Source organism: Ostrinia furnacalis, unplaced genomic scaffold (genome assembly GCF_004193835.3).
Source record: "Ostrinia furnacalis isolate ACB-3 unplaced genomic scaffold, ASM419383v2 OfSCF6054, whole genome shotgun sequence".
Taxonomy (NCBI): domain Eukaryota; kingdom Metazoa; phylum Arthropoda; class Insecta; order Lepidoptera; family Crambidae; genus Ostrinia; species Ostrinia furnacalis.
In genome coordinates, this window is record NW_021136293.1 from 168,696 (window position 1) to 191,149 (window position 22,454).

A 22,454-nucleotide genomic window follows, 5' to 3' on the forward strand; every position below is an offset into this window, starting at 1 on the left:
CTAAATCGGTTCAGCCGTTCTTGAGTTATAAGTAGAGTAACTAACACGACTTTCTTTTATAATATAGATTTGCATTGAATTGTGTCGCAACTAAAGTGCATCCAAGATCCTAAGGTCAACAGAACGTAATTTTGGACTATTATTAAATATTGCACCAACTAACTCAATGTAATTACGAAACATAGAACAAGGTCCGCCGATCAATGTGTAAATTACTATTAATAGAAAAAACATTCACTACAGAAATAATAAATTAAATATATCGGGAAAAAAAGCTCTATGACTTCAGTACGTAAATAGTTTGGAAAAATTTCAGGTCATCATCATCATCATCAACAGCCCTTTACAGTCCACGGCTGGACTATGAGCCTTCTCCACTGTAGTGGAGGGTTTTGCCACAATCCCCACGCTTGGCAGGCGGGTTGGAGATCGCAGTTTAAAAGATTGATGTTTTTCAGAGAGCGCTGCTGCCCGTTCTCTGTTTATAGCCATGTGTAGTCCCTAAGTCGCCTCTTACGACACCCGTGGGAAGAGTAGGGGTTGGTGACAAATGTATTCTACTCTGCCGTCACCACACGGCTTGTAGAGGTACAGCTTCATAATATCTGTGAAACAAACCCAGGACCACGATTAAAAGCAACTGTACCACTAAGCCATAACGATGGTTCTTTCTTATGGTTATTTAGCTTTAAGTATTGTAGAGTCCTATTCAAGGAAGAAACTTTTAAGTAGAACTTTATATTCATGCGCGTTAACACCAATATTTGAATACAAAGTCCTAATTTTTGTATAATTACTTGCTATTTCAACGGGTACAGCGTCCAGGTAAAGCGGTTTAACAACTAATTGAATTCATTAAACCATTCACGATTGTTGGCCAAAGGATTTTGTGTTTGTCAGGTGAAGCAACCCGCTTCAATCTTGCGGTTAGCGCGGCGCTGCGAGCACGTTCGAAAGGTACACATTTTATTTATTTATTTAATACTTTGTGAACATAAAGAAGCCAGTTCAAGTGACTTCATAAATAATAAATATCATTGTTAATAAATTAATCGCGTTCCGATGTTGAACTTACAAGTGAAGCGGCTACCGCGACCGTGCGCGTGCAGTGTGATTTCAAAATATCGGTCGCCCTATAGTGAAGTTAATTGAATGATTAATATTGATAAGTACTAAATTGTGATTAATTAATAAAGTAGACACATTAATAATAATATTAAATTAAAAATCAGACACAACTTTGAACGTAAGTAACATAATACCTCTACCTACTTCGTAAGATATAAGTAAAGTGTATTTAATATATTAGTTTTTCGTGAAATTAAACTAAACGCGTTGTTTGATTAAAATACAATGACAACTTTGATTTCCAAGGAACATAACCTCGATGAGCAAATTGTATAACTTGATGAAACTTTACATACAATAAGTGAGTAAGTAGGTATTGTGGGCCAGAGTTCCAGCTACCCATTTTCGGTCATGATGTCGTCTTGATTTATCGCAAAGAATCACAATTTTATGAGAGCAAGATAAAAAACGGAAATACTTAGGTAGCTAGAACTGTTTCAACCGACAAAGGTTTCTTTTCAGTGTTTAAAAAGTCCAAATTGGTCATGTCAAAAATGATCTTCCTTCTGTATGATAATGTAATATTACATTAACATATAAGTCGGTAACTAACTGAATAAATAAAGTCTGGAGCACACACCGCCTATCCGGGAGTTCGAACCTTGAAATAACCACACTAATAGGTAGCCATGCACTGATCCATCATGACGTCAAACTTAAATATTTGCAATTTCGTTTTTATTGTTTTCGTTCATTTAAATACTGTGTTTTGACTTGCAAATAAGAACAATAACACGTAACAATAACTCAATGGGAGAAGAACCTAATTAAAAACATGTGAATTAAGTAAATGTGGTAGGATAAAAATAAAATGGCGGAAAGATGGATTTTAGATCTTTTAGATCTAGGTGCTTACATAAACACACAGATAATTAAACTTAAAACTAATATGCGTATGACAGTAGCCGGTAGAGCTTTTAATTCATATTTACTTATCAAATGAGAGCTATTTTTAATTTAATCATAATAATAAATTAATTTTATAAACACTCGCCTTTTTCCCTTAATATTTTGGTTGAATACGTTTATAATTTACCTCTGAAAAATATTTTTACTTTAATCACCGAACATTAATGTACTGCAATTAGTTGTGTGACTTGTGTGTGCGGTAAGAGGTTGATAAATAAATAAAAAAATGTCCTTGAACATTTTACACTGCGCCTCTAGTCCCAAGCTTGTACTATGGGTACTAGACTAGACAAATGATACTTTTCTTTTGAAATACTTGGTTAACATCTAAATAATAACTGACTGACTGACATAGTGATCTATCAACGCACAGCCCAAACCACTGACGGTTCGGGCTGAAATTTGGCATGCAGGTAGATGTTATGCGACGTAGGCATCCGTTAAGAAAGGATTTTACGAAACTCCACCCCTAAGGAAGGGGGTAAAACGGGATCCACGCGTACGAAATCGCGGGCGGCCGCTAGTACTTAATAAAGATGGAAAACACCTAAACCAATACAAACAATTAAATGATGTCCAGTCCATGCACAAAAATGTTTTTACAGAGCGGGAATCGAACCCGCGACCCTGGCAATGCAATGTCTGTTGATACGCCACGAATAAACTAAAAACTTTTGATGTTAACAATTTTTAAACTTCAAAAAATTGCTTCAAGTGGGAATTAAACCCAAGACCTTTCGCTTCGTGGGTAATTTGGACAAGGACAACAGAATAGTTTTGGTTTGCAATTAGTATTCCATCAGTTTTTGTGGTTAGGCTCCTAGTACCTCCTTTGATGGTTTTACTAACCTCAGTCACAGATATAATAATAATATTATGTAAGTACAAGTATGTTTGTTAAATAAGTACCAAATCAAAGAAATTCTTAAAAGCCCATTCGTCTTTGAAAATGGAGTCCATTTTCGGGCAACTAATTAGTCTATTCCACTTTGCGGCATTTTGGTAAGTCCTTTGATCACCCATGGATAGAAGTCCACTTTGAATCCTATGATCTTACTTATCCATGGGTGAACAAAGGACACCTGGAGTCCACTTTGATCACCTGGGTGATCAAATCCGGCTGATCAAGGTGGAATAGACTTAATTAGCCAGGTAGTTTATAAATTTTTGGAATAATTTAAGATTTCATGGTCCTTTTATTTAATTTATCAAGTTTGTTAGAGACATAATATCTTTCCTCCTTATATGTAATTAACCCTAAGACCTTAAAGATCGAGTAATTTTAACAAATTTTAGTCGGTTCGATTCCCGGGTGTGGCAAGCGAATTTGTGGAAATCTTTGAATGCAGTTTAATTCAGTTTATCTTTCTTTTTTTTACTAAATTTTTTTCAGTCTTACGAGTAAGAGTAACTTTCCCTTCAGTTCTGTATATTCCGTGGTCCGTGCGTGACACAAATCCATTTGAACGCACTTCCGGGTCAAAGGTCAATACCTACAGTCCATGTCCAGCTTAACTGCCAGACCTCACAGGTGTTAGTTGTCAAATTCATCTGATCACCAAGTGAGATTTTCTGCCACTTCTTGTCAGCACCAGCCGATATGTTTTCCCGAAGTTTGTGGTGATAGAGCAAGTTATTTGGGACGTGTTTATCGGCCTACATAAAAACTAAGCAAGAATTAGAATTTGATGGCACTTTTATTGTAAATAACAAAGCAATTTAACCCATTCCCTTGATGACATTAGTCAAGTCATTGCCCCAGAATTAATTACGGAGTAACAACATGAATATGGATCGGCCTTCCGTTAATGTTCAATATTCTGTCCTGTAATTTTCATGAAATCGCTTTGTCATCATACTGCTTAAGTACAGAATCATTCCGAAGTAAATAGGACAAATTTTAAGTGTCCCGATATGGCAGGAAGAAAGTAAAACATTATATCCAACTCCACTCTTACTTGGTCCACTATTGTAAAAAAAACAACAATTATAAATGGTTATAAAAACAAAAACCCGTTTTTGGGTTAGTAGTAGTTTCGCACGAATGTGCGAAACGTCCCCTTTTTTAATACTTTTGATAGGTAGTACATCCCGGCGAAACGCCTACTGAAAAAAAAAATATTGAAAGGGGATGTTTCGCACATTCGTGCGAAGGAAAATCGTGCGAAACTACTACTAACCCTAGTTTTTTAGACATTATCGCGGAGGATTTCCAAATTTCAATGTATCTAACTTATCAAATGTGGTAGTGGTTTTGGCGTGATAAGAACACTGACAAACACACAGTCATTGATTTAACTAGTTTACACTTGGAATTATTAACTACACTAGTTATGATGAGTAAAATTTCTCTCTAAACATCTATGAACCCAATAAAATCTGGTAAATCTGAGAATGTTTATCCAAATTGTCATAAAGCTTTTCTGAGTTCACCTAATTTCCATCCAGGTTTGATTCCTCTGATCCATAAAACATGCCAGAACCACTCCCATTTTAGAATCCCATTTTTCCGAAGTCCCATCAACGAGCCATATAAGTATGTAGGTAGGTGTACGTTTTCATGTTATTAATCTTATTTGTTTTTGCAGAACCACGACCGAAATGGGGACGTTTGTGGAAAACATCACTCAGTACTATCACTACGTCAACGATGACCTGGCGGGTGAGTTAAAAACACTGAATTTTAAAACTGAAATGAAAAATTTACACAAAGCTATCTTACACCCCTAATAATAAGCATTGTCAGAAAAATTAGCCCGTACTAGTGACAAAAATCTGTTTGCTTATAGGAAGCGACAAACACCATTGGTGTTGGACTGGCCGAATCGAATCTGAGGAACGCGGGTTCGTACCCCGTGCCAGCCTATTATGGCGATCCCACTCGTATCACTTTTTAAATGCATAAATTCAGTTTGCCACGTGGGGTTAATGGGACTTTGTAATTTGTAAACACGTGTAAATACAATGACTAAAGTAGTTAAGTTACATGACTATACTAAAAAAAATGCTATCTCCATGTTGATAAAATGGCGAGAGATGGCGCAGAACAGAAGTGGATATTCTTATTGTCAAAGACCAAGACTCACTTTGGGTCAGTTTAGGTTATTACGCCATCTTAGGGTGGGTTGCACCATCTTACTATAACTTTAACAAACGTCAAAAATCTGTCAAACTCCATCCAAAAAACACCGGTTATCGTCATAGTAGTAAAGTTAGATGGTGCAACTCAGCCTTATAGTTAGTTTAAAAATTTGTGTATTGTTGCCTCCCCAACCCGTCTGACCAGCGTGGGGAGTGTAGGTAAAATTTTCTTGCCTCTGGTAATGGTAAATTAGAGAGTGTCGCGCTCCTGCAGTGGAGACCTTTAAATGACTGTGATGATGTATTGTTGTTAGACCCCCGAACGAACAACTTCCCGCTGGTCTCCAGCCCGCTGCCCATCATGACCATCATGTACGTGTACCACCGCTTCGTGCGCTCGTGGGGGCCCGCCTTCATGGCCAACCGCCCGCCCTACAACCTGAAGAAGGTCATCATCGCCTACAACGTCATACAGATATTCCTGTCGATATACTTAGCTATGCAGGTAAGCGTTTGTGGGAAATTATTTTACAAATAGCTATCATACAGGGGGTAATTGCAGCAAACATTTTCCTCTTTTTCACTCCTAGTTTCTATTTTTTTTAAACTCTTGTTGTCTCTCATAACGACAACCTGTAGCAATTTCATCTCATCTTGGTAAAGTTAAATAAAAAGGAGATTGGACAATACGTCATTTTGTGTGTTTTCACATCACGATTATTAATGAGTGTCCTTTATGATTAAATTTTACATTTTGTAGGTATTTTTGGCACTAACAGTGCACTAACTACTTATGAAGTGATAATAATTATACGACGGAACTGATATTCATGAAAACTGTTTCAAGACCGCATGGAATTACAACAGTAACCAGTTTGCGGGGTGGCTGAAAACGGCTTCCTTTACGTAAGTTCGATGTTACAACTGAACGCGCGCTCTACCGGCGATTAACACAAAGGTCTTGAAATCAAACCGATTAGCACTTCAGTTACTGGTATATGTCATACAGGGTGTCCTGTGAATTTGGACCATCACTATTAGACAAAAGTTAACGAAAAACTACCATTAAACTGCCAAAATTGTTACTTTATCCAAGGTATATCTCTGTACGAAAAAAATACGAGAGGTTTTAGAATTATGAAAGTGTGCAAAATAAAATTATTAACCCACTTACTATCACGTCCAAAAGTCGTGGAACATAGTTGTAAATCAGTTGTTTACACTTACTCATTAAAAATTATAATTTAAACTATCGAGGTGTTAAGGTCGTGAAGTTCAATATTAAAGTAGACCACAGTAGTAGACTTATTTTATTTTTAAACAGGTATCTACCTACAATCACTAAAGCGAATTTATTTTTAGGTACAAATAGCATTTGCGTCGGTAGGTACACCTTCCAACCTATCCTGAAACCCCATGAAAGATACGAATCCCTTTCAATACGCATGTCTACTTTTAGATGTATTTTTCGCCACCAATGGGGATGTTGCCTGGGTCAAAAAGCAAGAGTTTTAATTAGTCCGTCAGTTAACTTATCAAAAAATACTCTACACGTATTTTTCACTTTTTCAAACTAATGAAAATTTAAAGAGATAAAGCGCCCCAAAGTTCATAAGAAGAGGCCCGTGACGTCAACGCTTGCTTAAAAATGCCGCACGTTGTGACGTCGTGCGCAACTTCAACGCACCGTAACTATGTAATTATTTGTTAGATTGACAAATAAAAATATATGTGTCCAATATTTTTTGATACTAAACATTACGGACTAAAAAAATTTTTTTAGGCAACTAGCCTATTGCACACTGATTTGTAGAACTGCAGCAGCTGACACTATCGACTTTCGACTACAAAAAAACTTTATTTCTCTTTTGTGTTTGTATGTTTTAAAATACCTAAATGTCTTACTTCCTCAAACGATTTTTCATAACAGCATCCGTGGAGACATGGACTAAATTAATTGACTTAATTTAGTCCATGTTTCCACGGAATTCTGCTTCAATATGGTGCACTCTCATGACTATACCTACTGCTAAAGAGTTTAGATTTGATTTGTTCCGAGCGTGGTTTCCTTGGTTCCAGTGTCTGACCAGGCTGTACATGCCCGGCTACTACAGCCTGTGGTGCCAGAAGATCATCTACGAGGACACGCCCCTGGAGCGCGTGGTCGTCAGCCGAGTCTGGCTCTACTACATCATCAAGATCATCGATCTACTAGACACGGTGGGTATCATTGATGATACAAATTATTACAGGGACAAATTGGCAAGCATTTTAACGGTCACAGTTTAAGCTTATAGTCAGTCTTAGGAAATGGGTTGCCCTAACCACTTTGGGACAAATGGGCTGGTGCTGAGAAGAAATAGGTCTGTACTGAAGTGAATGTACATGTACGAGTAGATGATAGTTGAAAGCCAGTGGATAAGTGCTCTCGGTCCTGTGAAATTCTAACTTTGTATTAATTACTACTCTGGTCAGGTGTATTGTAATTGGTCTTACTACTCTTATTTATTATGTCTGGGAATTTCACAAAAGTAAACATAGCGATCGAGGGCTGTGATAGTGTTTCTTATAAATGTAATGCCACTTGGAACTCGAAAAAAATAAATTATCTTTATAAGAAGGATTGCGTCCGGTAAGAAGTATACTCAGCGCATTGGATGATAAATAGCGGCATTATGATTTCCGAAACACCTAAAAACATATTTTCTAAAGCATTTCAAGTAATTAATTAATGGGCGACGGTAATCACTTACCATCAGGTGATCCGTCTGCTCGTTTGCCTCCTATCACATAAAAAAAAAAATTAATAAAAATCGAATTAATTTCATCAATAAATATCAAGGAGCGATCACGAACTACTTAAAACTCTGTTTTGTAAAATGCAAAAGGTCCTAATAAGTCCTAATTACCTACATTAATAATGTGCCAACAAGCCTGTTTCAAAACGTGACCGCGGGAAATCGCGGCGGACGTCCGATCGGAAAAATTGTACGCAGTGCCGTCCGTCGGGAAATGTTAATTCACTTTTTGTTTAGAACGCACATTTTAGATGGTGTTGCCAAAGACATATTTCGTAGATTTCCCTTAATTAGAGGTAGAAGTATCGTATGTACCCAGTGGCGGCGTAAGGCGTAGGCGACGTGGGCCACCGCCTACGGCCTCGCGGAACAAGGGGCCTCGCGTATCAAAAATTTTGAAACATTGACTATTAAATATAAATTATTGATAGCTAAACAATGTAGATAAAAAATTTTTTTTTCCTAACAAATTCAGCCATAATCAGACACAAAATTAAGCAACAACACGGTTTTAAGTGACAAACATTATTCGTTGGCGCAAAATTCCTTTAAAAATAATCACTGAATCAAGAAATCAGAAACTGTCGATGAATAGACCATTGACCCGTTTTTTTTATTATTTCATAAATTCCGTCTTCAGGTCGCCACAGAACAAGGCCTCGCGAAATCTGTCTTGCCCACATCAAATTTAGGTCTTGCCCCGCCACTGTATGTACCTATGCCCAAGGAACGATGTTATTAATTGAATTAATCAACCACTTCAATAGCTCATAGATTGTAGTGTTTTAAAAGGATTACCTAATTACAGAACCCGTAAGTTGTGTTGTACACGTATGTTAAGAGAATATGAGTATAAAAATAATTATCATGTTATTACGACAATTTCTTGAGGGAAAACGTAGATCTATTCGTAGAATAGCCTACATATTTTATAATAAAAACCAGGGCACGCATGCCATCGGTCCCGCTCCAGTGGTTCGGGCATCAATCCTGTCTAGGTCATCGCTTGCAAGTTGCAGCGCGCTGCACTTGATGCAAGTGTTTATTTATCTATTTAGTTATGAGGTCACGGAATATTATATCGTGGGAAGACCTCTCGCTCTGAAGCCGAGACTGTCGACAGGAATCATATCAAGAGAATAGAGATTGATTCGCTTCATCCTCATTATACAATTATTTTTTGCATTGATTCAGTTCAATTAAATCACCGTTTTATTTTCTGTTCCAGGTATTTTTCGTATTACGGAAGAAATACTCACAAATATCATTCCTTCATGTGTACCATCACTTAGGCATGTGTATGCTAGGATTCATTGGAACTAAATATGTACCAGGTATGTAAAAAGTTAAGTTGCAAAGTAGGTAATTGTATACTTTCCTAAAGAAAAACTTTCAATGCTTTGACTAGACTACAAACTTATTACCTACATAGTTGCACAACTCTTTCACTCACGCGCCTCATTTCTGGGTCGAAATAAATCTATGTCAGAACTAGGCCTAGTAAAATCCAATAATCATGGTGGTTGCATTTCTACAATTAACTTTGCCGATGGAGAAAGCTCGAGTTGTAAGCGAAACCACTGGACGGGGTCTCAGTTAAATAGATATATTATGAAGATTACCGCCTTTAATGGTTTGGTATTATGGCAACCAACTTAAATGCTTGTATCATGTATTTAGTAAAAGACTACGCTATTTATCGTATTGCTTCGTTCTTATGAAAGAACCGGTATACCTTTAAGCAACACGAGTTAACACCGCTGACCGTCATTGACTACTTAACAACAGTGAAATGAAATGTCATAGTACTTACTAGTCGGTATGATCCTATCATTAAATACATACTAATGCGAAGGCAACTCTACTCTGTATAATGCTCTCGCACCTCGCCTAACCCTCTGAACAGATTTCGAAAATTCCTATTATATTAGACAGCATCCAACATCCAAAAGGAAAATCCAAGGCTTTTCTGAAAGCATAATCCTGACAAATACCCTTAAGAAAAGACACCCATAGTTCGATTCAAACTCAAACCATGGTTACTACAGGCTTGAATTTCTGATTCTCTGTTCTGGTTCTCGCGCATAATTTTTTTAAGTGAGTGTCGTTTTGTAAACGGGCCTCATTCGATTGTTTTCAGCAACGTCTAGTGTCGCCAAAGTATCGAATGCCAGTATCGAGTTTCACTTAACATTTCCATCCCACAGGTGGTCACGGCATCATGCTGGGCTTCATCAACTCCATGGTGCACGCGGTCATGTACAGTTACTACCTGATTTCGATCGTGCGCGCGCACTGGGTGCGCCACTGGTGGAAGAAGTACATCACACAGCTGCAGATTGTAAGTCAATTGGTCTTTTTACACCATTTTAAACCGGCAGACAGTGGTGACTGAGTTTGTTGCGGCGCTTCTTCTCAGCACTTGCCAAATGTTTGTCTCGAAGCGCTGGTAGGTCAAAAAAAGAATATGAGACATGTATAGGCTCCTTAAGAGCATTTGATTTGTAAGTACTAATTTAATTAGTCTATACGAATAAAGATAATTTTAATTTTGATTTTTTGGTTGGTGGTAGGGCTTGTTTTAAGTCCGCCTGGCTAGCTACCACCATCTTATCTAAGTCTGTCGCCATAACATTAACATACATTGTCAACATAAATTGTTGTGTTCCGGCAGTTAGAGGTAAGATAGCCAGTTCCTCTGTGGTTGAGGATTCTGGGTGAAGCTCGCTTCCACCTTCGGCCTGATCATCACTTACCATCAGGTGAGATACAGGCCAAGAGCTCCCTCGTTGTGGATGAAAAAAAAATTACAATGTTAAAAAAGTTATAAACATAACTTTTAAAACAAACCAAAAATATGAAGTCACTCTGGCTGGTATTTAAAAAAAGAAACATGTTTAAGTTATTGTCACATTTATTCCATATTTTATAGCCATATGAAAAATAAAAGACTGGCTAAGCAATGGATTTTTACCGTATGAGCTGTGGACAGGCAGAGATCTAAAGTTCACCATTATATTTTCGCTAACGTTCTTCCCATCTTGTTATAGTCAGAGGTGGAATTGATTTATTTTTACTCTAGAAATAAATCAATTAAATTCAAATTGTAAATGTGTTTCCAGCTGCAGTTCCTGTTGCTGATCCTTCACTTCGGCCACGTGCTATTCGAGCCGTCGTGCGAGTACCCCAAGTGGATCTCCTTCATGTTCCTGCCGCACAACATCTTCATTCTCTTCCTGTTCTCAGACTTCTACATCAAGGAGTATATCTTAAAGAAAAATAGAAATAAGTCTAAGTAGGTAGTAAATTATTATAATAAATTAGGCGGAATAATACTGACTTTTATTTCATATTACCTAAGCAAATTCAAGTTAAAGATCAAGGGAGTTTTCATCAAGTTAATGAAGAAACGTTGGATACAAAAATAATCTAATTCAAGCACAAAAAACTATAATAACATTCTAAATGTGCGGGATTGTTATTGTAATAAAAAAAATAAAAACTCGCACGCAGACGCAACTTTAATCAGTTGGAACTTTGGCATTTTAAATTATTCGCAGCGAGAGAATGCGTGACGTCACCTCCGTTTATCGTGAAGTAATCTGTGGAGGACATTCCAAACCTGTTACCAAAAAAATCTCCTTTGCCTAAATGTTTCTAAAAAAAAATAGATCAACCAGTATTTACATGTGGCAACATTTTTGTAGTTTTGTTGTCACTATCATTTGCAGAGAGCAGAAATAACAGGAGTGGAACTGACAGGCAATCCCCTCTAGCAATGTAAGTAGACCAGTGGTCCACTCAGTTTATAAAAACTAGTTGCAGCGCCACCAATGATATATTCCAAATGTCACTATTGAAGAGTAACGTGCTGCGATAAAAATGGTGAATTGCAGTGTTTTTAATTGTAAGAAGAGATCTGAAACATCAAATCTTGAAAAGGACAACATTACATTCCATCGGTAAATATTATTTTATTTATTTCACATTAATTAATACACTAAATTTGCAAAAAACTAAATTTCTAGAAGTGTTGCCACTGGAATGACTGGAAAGCAAAAATTCCTAATTGTGTAATATTTTAAGGATAGTGTACTTATAACAATATAAAGTTTAAATGCAGTCAAATCTGCCCTTTATGATCCACAATGTAAATATAGTAAATGTTTTAAAATTAATTCAGAGTGTAGCATATTTACTGCTGAGGCATATGCTATATTACAAGCATTAATTTACATTAAGTCTTTAAGCTATTGTAGTTATAATGAGTTTATGATATTATCTGATTCGAAAAGTGTTTTGATGAGCTTAGACAATAATAATATGCACTTTAAAACAAATTATTTAATTTATAATATAAGAAACATTATTAATGAAATTAAAAAACCAATTTCACTCAAGTGGATTCCGTCTCATCGAGGCATACCAGGGAACGAAATTGTGGATCAAGTTGCCAACTCTGAACCTCATGAAGACCACTCGGAGCATTTTAAGGTCCCCTTCACGGACTTTCACACCATTATGAAAGAAAACTGTAAAGAGATATGGAAAAATTATTGGAAAATATGCTCAGAAACCAAAGGCAGATGGTATGCTGGGATACAAAAGGAAATACCAACGAAACCCTGGTATTATTACAAAGAGTATATAAGCCGTAGATTTGTAACAACAATTAATCGTCTGCGATTTGGACACCTCAGATCTCCCTCCCATCTACAGCGAATGAAAATAGTGAATAGCAGTTCATGCAATTTTTGTGATGAGGCTGATGCCGACCTGGAACATCTGATTATGAAATGCCCAAGATTTGGCCTTGAAAGACTTACACTAGTAGCCGATTTGAATCACTTATCAGAAGCAGATACAGATGTTAATGTAATACCCCGCCACATCCAGGAAATATTATCAAAACCTATTACTTATGAATATTTATATAAATATGTAATCACTACAGTTGGTCATTTATAAAAAGGACAAGTTTAAAGTTCAAAACTGTGTAAAGAAGAAGCAAACTGGAAGCAAACATTTTATTTTAACGACATGAAAGAATATATTGACAACTTACAAGTATTCGGCCAATGGTACAAATTTCCAGGCCAGGAAGGATTTAANCAGTGTCAATGACACATTCATCACATAACCTCAAAGTTCTAGGTATAATTCATTTCAATTTAAACCCTTCTCAATTTAATATAATGTCTTTGTTGAGGTTAAAATCTGCTCCATTTATATTGATAGAAGATAATCTTAATAAAAATATTGTCCCATTATTACTAGAAATAACTCCGACGGACGCTTGCTCAACACAATTCTTCTGCTACGAACAACCAATATTTCACTGGAAAAATGTATTCAAAGGAGTACGAAATGTTGTATACCATGAAGAATTAGATAAAGATTCACTCAATAAATATGTAAGCGAAAAGTGTTCTGTGATAATCGATTCGGTGAATCAAATGTCTCTTTGCTTAGGTTGGAATGAGTGTTTGAAAGTAATAAACAAACTAAGGGCAAGTCCCAACGTCAACAAACTCATTCTAGTTCACCATACAGATTGTTCGTCATTTGGGTCCAAGTTAAGAATACAATTGAATCATATAGCTAGTGCTATTGTGTCATATGATGATGGATCAAATAATAATGTCCACATTCTTTTGAAAAAGAGTGGCAAAGTAGTTAAAAGTTCTGAGACATTGTCCTATGATGTGAGGACATCCACCTTGAAATCAATCCCGATAGTAAAGAATATAAAAGCAGAAGACGAACCAGAGAAACCTTCACCAGTGAACCTGACTACATTCAAAATAGAAGTAGACCAAACTGAAAAACTAGAAAAGTACAAGTTACAGTTGCCTTACATGAGCAAGATAAATGAAGGGCAAGGCAAGATCTTCTATGAGCCTGATGCAGTAGATGACTGGGATGAGGAAGATCCAGATGAAGATCTAGATATATGAATAAAATACTTATTCCAACTATTTAAATAATTTATTTTATGACACCTTACTGTTTGAACCCCATTATTACTTAAAATACCTAGCTACCCAATTTCAGAATAGTTTTTGTTATTGTAATATGTAAATTGTACCTTTTAAACTCTTTTTCTATAGAAAGTAACTTGAACTTCCTGGGTGTCATTCAAGAAAGTGAAACCATTTAATTATTTTGTAAAGTGAAAGTACACCTATGTAAAATTTTGTGCAGCTATCATCTTGATTCATCAGGGAATATTTCTAATGAAAATCAATTTTCAGCTAATATGGTCAAGTGACTATGTAAAAAGACCTTTGAATATGTAATGTAAGTGCTTATTGTTTTCCCAACACATAATTGAGTTTTTTTTTATCTTCCTATTAGGATAATAAGTAGGTACCTATTTACCATATTTCGTATCAAGATGAACTATTTAGTAAGTGGTTTAGGAATGGATGACTTGAGAGTCAAGGTGTATCAAACAAACCCTCAATTATAAAGTGTTCACTTTTTATTTATTTTTTTGCTATGTTCTGTTACAATTTTGCGATTTTTTTTTTCAATTTCTTTGCCACGTAACTCATTACATTACACAATATCTAATAAAGTAGAAATCCAAGTACGTGGAAGTTAATTTTATTAATGACACCGTAATTATTACATCACCATATTATCAACTCTTAAATTATGTATCATAATTACTCAATCAATGATTAATTTTCGCGACCTATAAAACTAAACAATCGATAAAATGATAAACAATTACAACAGAGAATCAGTTACGAAGCTCTAAATCGCCACAGACGGTAAAAATAAAATTAATCGCTTCGCTGTACTAAGACGTATCAGCAAATATGATCACAAACGAAAAAATATTTTCTGAGACATAAATATTATGCAAGCCGATATCTAACACACAAGCTCAGAGAGTTTAACGGTAAACGTCCGCTAGCAATTTACACTGAGAGTAACGAAGCGTCGCGCGCGGGCGCAGCGCGGGCTGCGGCCGCGGCGAAACGGTAAGCTCATCGACACATAATAATGCTAACAAAATATACGATAAAAATGATTTACAACCTCATAACCTAACAAAAATCCTTCGAGTTCATATACAATTTTAGTCTGCACATTAAATAACGGGGCACACATAAGGGATCATCGTCGGGCGCGGGGACGCGGCGCTTACTCGCCCGCCAGCTCCTTTAGCCGCTCTTCCCGCGGCCGCGCGCCGCCGAATATCGACGACGCCTGGCTGGTCGACGCCAGCGAGTTCACCGGCTCCTTCACCGTTCGCGGCTCCAGCTTCAGCTTTGGTCTGCCTGAGGTATCTGCAACGAGGCAAATCAATCTTCAGCGTGAGCGGTAAACTGCCAAACGGAAAATATTGTATTTCGTTCAGTGAAAATGAAGACCACACGGGAAAAACAATTAATGTCACCTTTTTTGTGAAACTTACTTTTTAATGCCATCTGTTTGTTTTTTAGAGAAACATTCTATTTAAAAAATCAGAATTGGGTAAAATCGTCGTGGTCAACTGTAATAGTTCAATTTGTGTTTGTTTGTCCATGGCAAGAAACGGTTATATTATGGACCATAACTTAAAACTTATTTAAACAAATCGAGTTTTAGAAGTACAGGCAAAGCATATGTTAACACAGTAATAAGTTGTTTCAATATCTATACTTATAATAAATCTGTAGAGAGGTCAATTCTGTACATGAAATATATTTTCAAAATAACTATCAGGGGGTGATTAGTGATCGATACTGATGCCAAAAATGCAATCAGTAAAATTTTTGTCTGTCTGTCTGTCTGTCCGTCTGTCTGTCTGTCTGTCTGTCTGTTCCTTATAGAAACAAAAACTACTTGACGGATTTTAACGAAACTTGGTACAATTATTCTTCATACTCCTGGGCAGGTTATAGTATACTTAGGAATTCCCACGGGAACGGGAATTAGCGGGAAAATCCTTTTGTATGAAAAATCTAAACCGCTTAAGTTAGACGCTTGAAATTTGGCATGCAGGTACCTTAGTAAACGTAAAGCTTAGTTACAACAGGATATTGCAAAATTCCCACGGGAACGGGAGTTAGCGGGAAAAAACATTTGTATGAAAAAATCTAAACCGCGTAAGATAGATGAAGGGGGTAAAACGAGATCCACGCGTACGAAGTTGCGGGCGGCCGCTAGTCTCACATAAAAGAGTCTCAAATGAATGAAATATAGATTTTCAAACTAGCTTTAAAACTGTTTTTCTCTTAATTGTAGTTTTTTGACATTCTTTGTTTTTCCCGTGTGGTCTTCAAATATGAAACATAAACCATCGGCTACCTGGACGTGCCGGGGGCATGTCATCAAAGTTGCGGCGCGGCGGGCGCTGCGCGGGCGGAGCGGCGCCCCCGCCCCCGCCGCCGCCGCCTCCGGAGCGGCCCATGCGGCCCCACTCGCCGCCGCCGCGGGGCTCCTCAGACCCGCCGCGCGAGCCGCGCCCACCCTCGGCCCACCGCTCGCCGCCCGCGCCGCCGCCGCCACCGCCGCCGGCCCCTCGCTCGCGTTCTACGCGATCAATAATAGGGTATTTAACACCACCAATCAATTGACGTATAGTTCCAAAATACTGAACTGTCCTATCAATGACATTGACAGCGGGGCGCCACCGTCAATACCGGATCGCTGGTTCTGATTTTTGCCATGCTGGAAACCATATAGTTGAACGACGGTAGCGCCCCCCTGTCATTGAGTTTGGTGGGACAGTTCAGCGTGGGTCATCTATACTTTTTAAAACTGTCAAAACGACACTCTCCCACAGATTTTGTACGGCGATACTAGCATGTGACGTCACAATTTTATCAACTCAATGAAAATACTTTTTTCAATTATAATGCAACCAAAAATCGTAATTTACAGGTAATTAAAAATTAATTAAGTTTTTAAGACCAGAAAGAAGTGTCTTTTTCAAAAAGTTGTGCTTTAGAATTATTGGGAAATGGTGTCAAATACCCAATTTTGTAACTGTTATATCTGCATAAATATACTGTTAAAATTCAACTCCGTGTAACAATTTTCGAATATCATCAAAACAAAAAAAAAATAATACTTTGTATGACAAGTTTTTAATTCACACTAAAAAGGCGCCGCTAACGTCGGCATCGCAATGCCTCTCGTAACGTATATTCGAATGCCCCGCATAAAAGGAAATCGAGTCTTATTTTAGTAAATGAATAATAATATGTCGTGTGCTCTCAACAATACGAGTAAATAAATGCGCATATTAGTTGAATGCTTTTTTTTACTATGACACAAATAAACTCACAGTTACATCATCCTTGAGCAATTTTTGGACGCGATAAAATAGGATCATTCCAGTTGAAATACGTGACCTTCAATAATGACCGAATCGATTTACTACAAATATTCCAAGTGAAATCTTTCAAGTAAATATGAGTCTTTTCATAGTTGTCAGTCATTTTTATTACAAGTATAGGTATGTACTTATATCGTTTTTATACACAACGCGAATCGATTTTATATGGCTATATAATATTCCTTAACAATAATATAATAAACTGGGTATACACGATCAACATAAAGAAAAATAAATCAATACCTTTTCGCTTTTCATAAAATATCCAATTTTGAATGTGGTGATCATCAAGTCAGTCATGGTGTTGAAACTATGTGGCTGAACAATTGGGTAATTAATGAAAATAGATGAATGTGTTAGTGGACTGGAAATATGAAGAAGCAACAAATAACACAAAAAAGTAGTCATTGATATTTTACACACTTCATGAAAAAAAATACAAAATGATTTTAATAATTTACTGTTCAGTCCATATCATATAGTAACTGGCTAATTACTACATAATACTAACTAATATACAGAAATCAAACACCACACCCCTTGCAGTTTTTAACTCTCGTGAAAAGCTTAATCTGGTTACAAGTAAATTAGTTTCGGCATTATAATTAGTTTAAATTAGTACGAATTTAAAAGGATTATAAAACATTGTTTCACCAAGTGTTCAAGCAATATATTATTTCTTTTGATTTAAAAAAAAATATGTCAAAAATAAAAAAAAATATTTTTAGTCAAAACCAAAATACCAATTAGGTTATTCCTTTCCTACCCAAATGAGTCAATTAGTATGATTTTGATGATGGATTAATTGATGATCACACCAACACAAATTCCAGAAGTTATATTTTTTTTACACCAAGCACACAGCACAAAATTAGCATAGGCCTTCTATGAAAAAGATTTCTGTTCCATTCAAAATTATGTATTGAATTGATTTGTACAGGACCTCTAGCATGAACAACTTTCGTCTTCGAATCGTTTGCGTATTCGACAAAATTCGATACTCAACCTTTGAATTAAACGATAACGTGACAATTTTGATTCTCAAAATAAGTTTTGTGCAACCATCTCTCATACAAAGTACACTTAACGACACGTTCACAAGGGCGCTGTTGTAGTTTTCGTACTAAATCTTTTGATGGTGATTCGCATACGCAAACGATTCGAACTCGAAAGTTTTTCATGCTAGCCGTACAGATTGTTTATATGATTATAGGGATTATCGACAAAAGTAACCATGTTTGTTTCCGATACTGACGACATGCAAAAGCGACAAAAATTATCGCATGTCAGAGTCAACTTAAAATCCACAATGAAATTCTAAACTTATCTGTTATCTCACTTTGGTTCAATTTTGAATGAAACATTCTCTTAAGAGGCCTTCAGGAAATGATTAAGCTTATGAATATGAAATAATGGATAAAACTGATCAAGTTTCATAAATAAAATTAAAATATTTGAGTGAATATTGTAAAATATAGAACTCTGTTGAGTGCTACCATAAATAAAAGAAATTGATCAGTTTTCACTTAGTTTACATTATTAAATGTTTTTAAGTAAAATATTCTGATATTTTATGGTTAATTTTCTTTTCTTTAATATAAAATCTAATAATTTTTTCAGCCCTTAATTGAAGAAGTTATTTTTGAGCTTACATTCAAGATCACATTTGGCCAGAATCATCATAGCTGGGAGAATCTAATATACAGTTATGCCAAATAACTTCTAAAAAATAATAGCTTTAGTGAATGACTAAAGCATTTTATGGCCAGATAAAAGTTAAAACATTTCATTATCTGGCCAGACAGATACATACAGCCAATGCTTAATAAAATTTACATAATTACAAATGACTGTTTAAACTTTAAAGTTAAATTGTAGTCATAGGACAATGTACCATTTTATTTAAACATGCCTATTAATTTGGTTCAACAACAGTTATGTATCATAATCTTGTCATGTCTTATCATAGCTCAATATTCGCTCCAGTAATGTGTGACATCTAATAATGTGAACTAAGCGTGAAGCTTGTTAGTGGCGCGGTGTTACCATGTGTGAACCCTCCTGCCTGTCGTGGCGCGCGGCGGTCGGCGACTTCGAAGTGGTCGTACATACCGCGGCCGCCGCCGTCACGCCGGAACCCGCCGCCGCCGCCGCCGCGCCCGCCGTCACGGCCGCCGTCACGCCCGCCGTCCCGCCGCCCGCCGGCGAAACCGCCCCCTCTGCAATATAATAATAATAATTTAGTCGGCCATTTGGTGTAGTGGTTCAGAACGGACTACCATGCCGAGAGGTCCCGGGTTCGATTCCCGGCCGGGCAGAAATTGAAATGATGAATTTTAATTTCTGTGACGGGTCTGGGTGTAAATATGTATAATATGTATGTATTTAATAAAAAAAAATAAGTATATAAGTAGTATATCCATTAAGCTAGCACCCATAACACAAGCATTGAGTTGCTTACTTTGGGGCTAGCTGGCGCTATGTGAAATTGTCCAAAGATTTATTTATTATTTATTTATTTATAATATCCTTGGACATTTTACACTGCGCTTCTAGTCCCAAACTAAGCAAAGCTTGTACTATGGTACTAGACAACGGATATAAACATACTTAAATACTTTTTTTTTTGTAAATACATACTTATTATACATAGAAAACACCCAGTCCAATACAAACAAATATGTTTATGCACACAAATGTTTGTACTGTGCGGGAATCGAACCCGCTACCTCCGGAATAGTTGTCCATTTCGAACCACTACACCAAACGGCCGACAAGTACAATGGTAGTTAATGTCAAAGCTTTAATTCAACTCCGGTAACCTCCTACTACAGGTATTTTTATACTGAAATGGAAGGTTCCCAAAATCTGTTGTAAACGAAGTTTATTTAGGTGCTAGTTTGGATAGAACGTCGCCGCTTGCTTAAAAAAATTTATGAAGATTTTAGTTCTTGAAAGTATCCGCTAGGGACGCTGTACAGTCATACATAATGTCATTTTTTTACACATTTGCTAGCAAATGTGTTTGATGTAAACTCACACTGAGCCCTTTCCATGGAGCTAAGCACGTCCCAAATATAGCCACTTGGGGACAACATGTGCTGGTGCTAAGAAGAAATGGTGGAAGAAGCTCAGTTAATATCACTAGCGGTATATTCCAATGTGTTTTCCGATAAAAGTTAACCGATGACTGAAAAATCAGCTCTTAAATCTTAATCCAGTTCTACTTAAACTTAATTTGAAGCTTTGTAAATTTGCTTGGCTTTCTTGAGGATATTGATAAGGGTTAGGGGAATTCCCAACTGAATAAATTATAACATAGTTCATCCATCTTATAAATTATTAAATTATCTAACTTATCAGTTTTGGTTATTGATTACATGCAAGATAAAATATACTAAATGTAGCAACAGAATCATGTAGCTTAAAATGTAAAATGGTTAAAATTCAGTTGTTTTTCAAATTAATGTAAATCAGTACTAATTTAGTACTGATTTACATTAATTTCACACCTAAATCAGTACTAATTTAGTACTGGCCATTGCTATGCATGTGTTCTCTTCAAAATGTTGCAAACATGTAACATACTTGATAATGATAATATTAACCATTTTAAAAATATAATCAACACACAGCTTAGTAGAATAATTTCAAAAGGTAATAGATACTCACCGGTCGTTTCTTTTTTCTTCAGCGACATCAATTTTGATAAAATTACCATCTACATTTAGAGCTCCATTCATCTCAATCGCTTTGACCAAGTCCTCGAGGTATTCAAACTCCACATAGCAGAAGCCTTTAAATTTGTCTGTTTCTCTATCCATAACCAACCTCACATTTTTTATTGCTAGGTCCTGAAAAATACCATTCAAAACTCATTATTTGAGGCAAATAAAATTATTGCCAGTGTGTTACATAAATTAATATTAAATTCAGAACAAAAATAGAAGCTTATAATGGTGTTGTTATCACGAAAATAATTTGCTAATGATATTTGTAGTCTATCAGAAATAAGAACATACAACATCATTAATTATGTTTAGAAAAGTTATGTACTCTTTTAGTCATTCAGCATTTATGTGAGAATTATGGCCAATCTATCATCAGTAAACAATGTTCCTCTTTCATTTGAATCTAAATAAAGCTTCATGATTCAAGGGAATAAGTAGAAAAAATTAACTTTCACTTACAGGGAAAATTCTGTTGATGTCACCCTGGATAATACCCGAGGGCAAGTTTCCGACATAAGCCTTGTATGGGGGCTCGGAAGGGAGCTGGCGGCCACCGAGTGTCCTCCTGCCGCCACCGAAATCCCTGTACGCATAACCACAACCATGAAATTTTATAACCTAAAAACTAACAATCTTAACTTACCTGGGTTTATTAATGAACACTTTCGTCACTAAACACTGCCTATTTATATTTTAAACCAATAATAATACTGAAACCTTAGTAAAAATCGCACTTTTAATAAATGTTAAGGCATCCGCAAAACAACATAAATGAGTGATTGATGGCATACCAATGTTAAAGAACCACATAGTACTCTTATGGTTATCACTTTATATGTTATTTAAAACCATAGAATTAACATTTAAAATAATATTTTACAATAAATACCTGGGATTACCATCGTCAAAACCACTACGTCCTGCCATGTTTGGAGACTAGTGATGCTACTGACGCGGGATTTCTGTAGTCTATATCAAATTTTATCGATATTCGATTGTGTTTAACATTGTCGTCTTTTTGATTAAATAGTTGGAAGACGGCTAATAGCTTCAAATTGCTAAACATTACCCACTTGGTATTACCAAAAGGTTTAAATGACCTAAAGAACGATAGACCTTTATGAAAAGATTTATTATTCGGCATGTGACGATGCACAGCATCTGGTGAGAGAGATGCGTCTACTTCCGGTGTAGTTTTTTACCATTTTATTCCATAAATGACGTCATTTCCGCAATTATTTAATAGGAATTGATTTGACTTACTTCCGTTTGCCGCCATTTTAGTCACCTGGGGGCGAGCTTGCTCGGAGTTCTTCATAGCGTCTTTAACTTCCAAACTAGCAACATCGTAAGCAGAAACTCTGCTCAGATTTTTACTGAAATAATTTATTTCTCAACGTTCTTATACTAGGTTGGCGGCAAACGGAAGTAAGTCAAATCAATTCCTATTAAATAATTGCGGAAATGACG

The 22,454-nt window shown here is 36.3% G+C and overlaps 3 protein-coding genes and 1 long non-coding RNA gene across 4 annotated transcripts; 2 read left to right on the forward strand and 2 right to left on the reverse strand.

Annotated features, from left to right (window-relative positions):
• Positions 1–879: 879 nt before the first annotated feature.
• On the forward strand, positions 880–11,249 carry LOC114361933 (elongation of very long chain fatty acids protein AAEL008004). Its single transcript, XM_028317162.1, has 7 exons — positions 880–957; positions 4,626–4,699; positions 5,433–5,623; positions 7,198–7,338; positions 9,145–9,250; positions 10,124–10,257; positions 11,039–11,249. The coding sequence occupies exons 2-7, from the start codon at positions 4,639–4,641 to the stop codon at positions 11,213–11,215; spliced, it is 810 nt and encodes a 269-aa protein (XP_028172963.1). The 5' UTR covers positions 880–957; positions 4,626–4,638; the 3' UTR covers positions 11,216–11,249.
• Positions 11,250–12,187: 938 nt separating this feature from the next.
• On the reverse strand, positions 12,188–12,974 carry LOC114361901 (uncharacterized). Its single transcript, XR_003656636.1, has 2 exons — positions 12,743–12,974; positions 12,188–12,448 (listed from the first exon to the last, which is right to left on the reverse strand). It is a non-coding gene; the product is annotated as an uncharacterized LOC114361901 (long non-coding RNA).
• A 60-nt stretch (positions 12,975–13,034) lies between these two features.
• Elp5 (Elongator complex protein 5) lies at positions 13,035–14,496 on the forward strand. The gene has a single exon (XM_028317118.1). The coding sequence runs from the start codon at positions 13,037–13,039 to the stop codon at positions 13,871–13,873; it is 837 nt and encodes a 278-aa protein (XP_028172919.1). The 5' UTR covers positions 13,035–13,036; the 3' UTR covers positions 13,874–14,496.
• On the reverse strand, positions 14,383–21,968 carry eIF4H1 (eukaryotic translation initiation factor 4H1). The gene is made up of 6 exons (XM_028317117.1): positions 21,874–21,968; positions 21,444–21,567; positions 20,926–21,107; positions 19,300–19,472; positions 16,221–16,445; positions 14,383–15,217 (listed from the first exon to the last, which is right to left on the reverse strand). The coding sequence occupies exons 1-6, from the start codon at positions 21,909–21,911 to the stop codon at positions 15,072–15,074; spliced, it is 888 nt and encodes a 295-aa protein (XP_028172918.1). The 5' UTR covers positions 21,912–21,968; the 3' UTR covers positions 14,383–15,071.
• Positions 21,969–22,454: the final 486 nt, after the last annotated feature.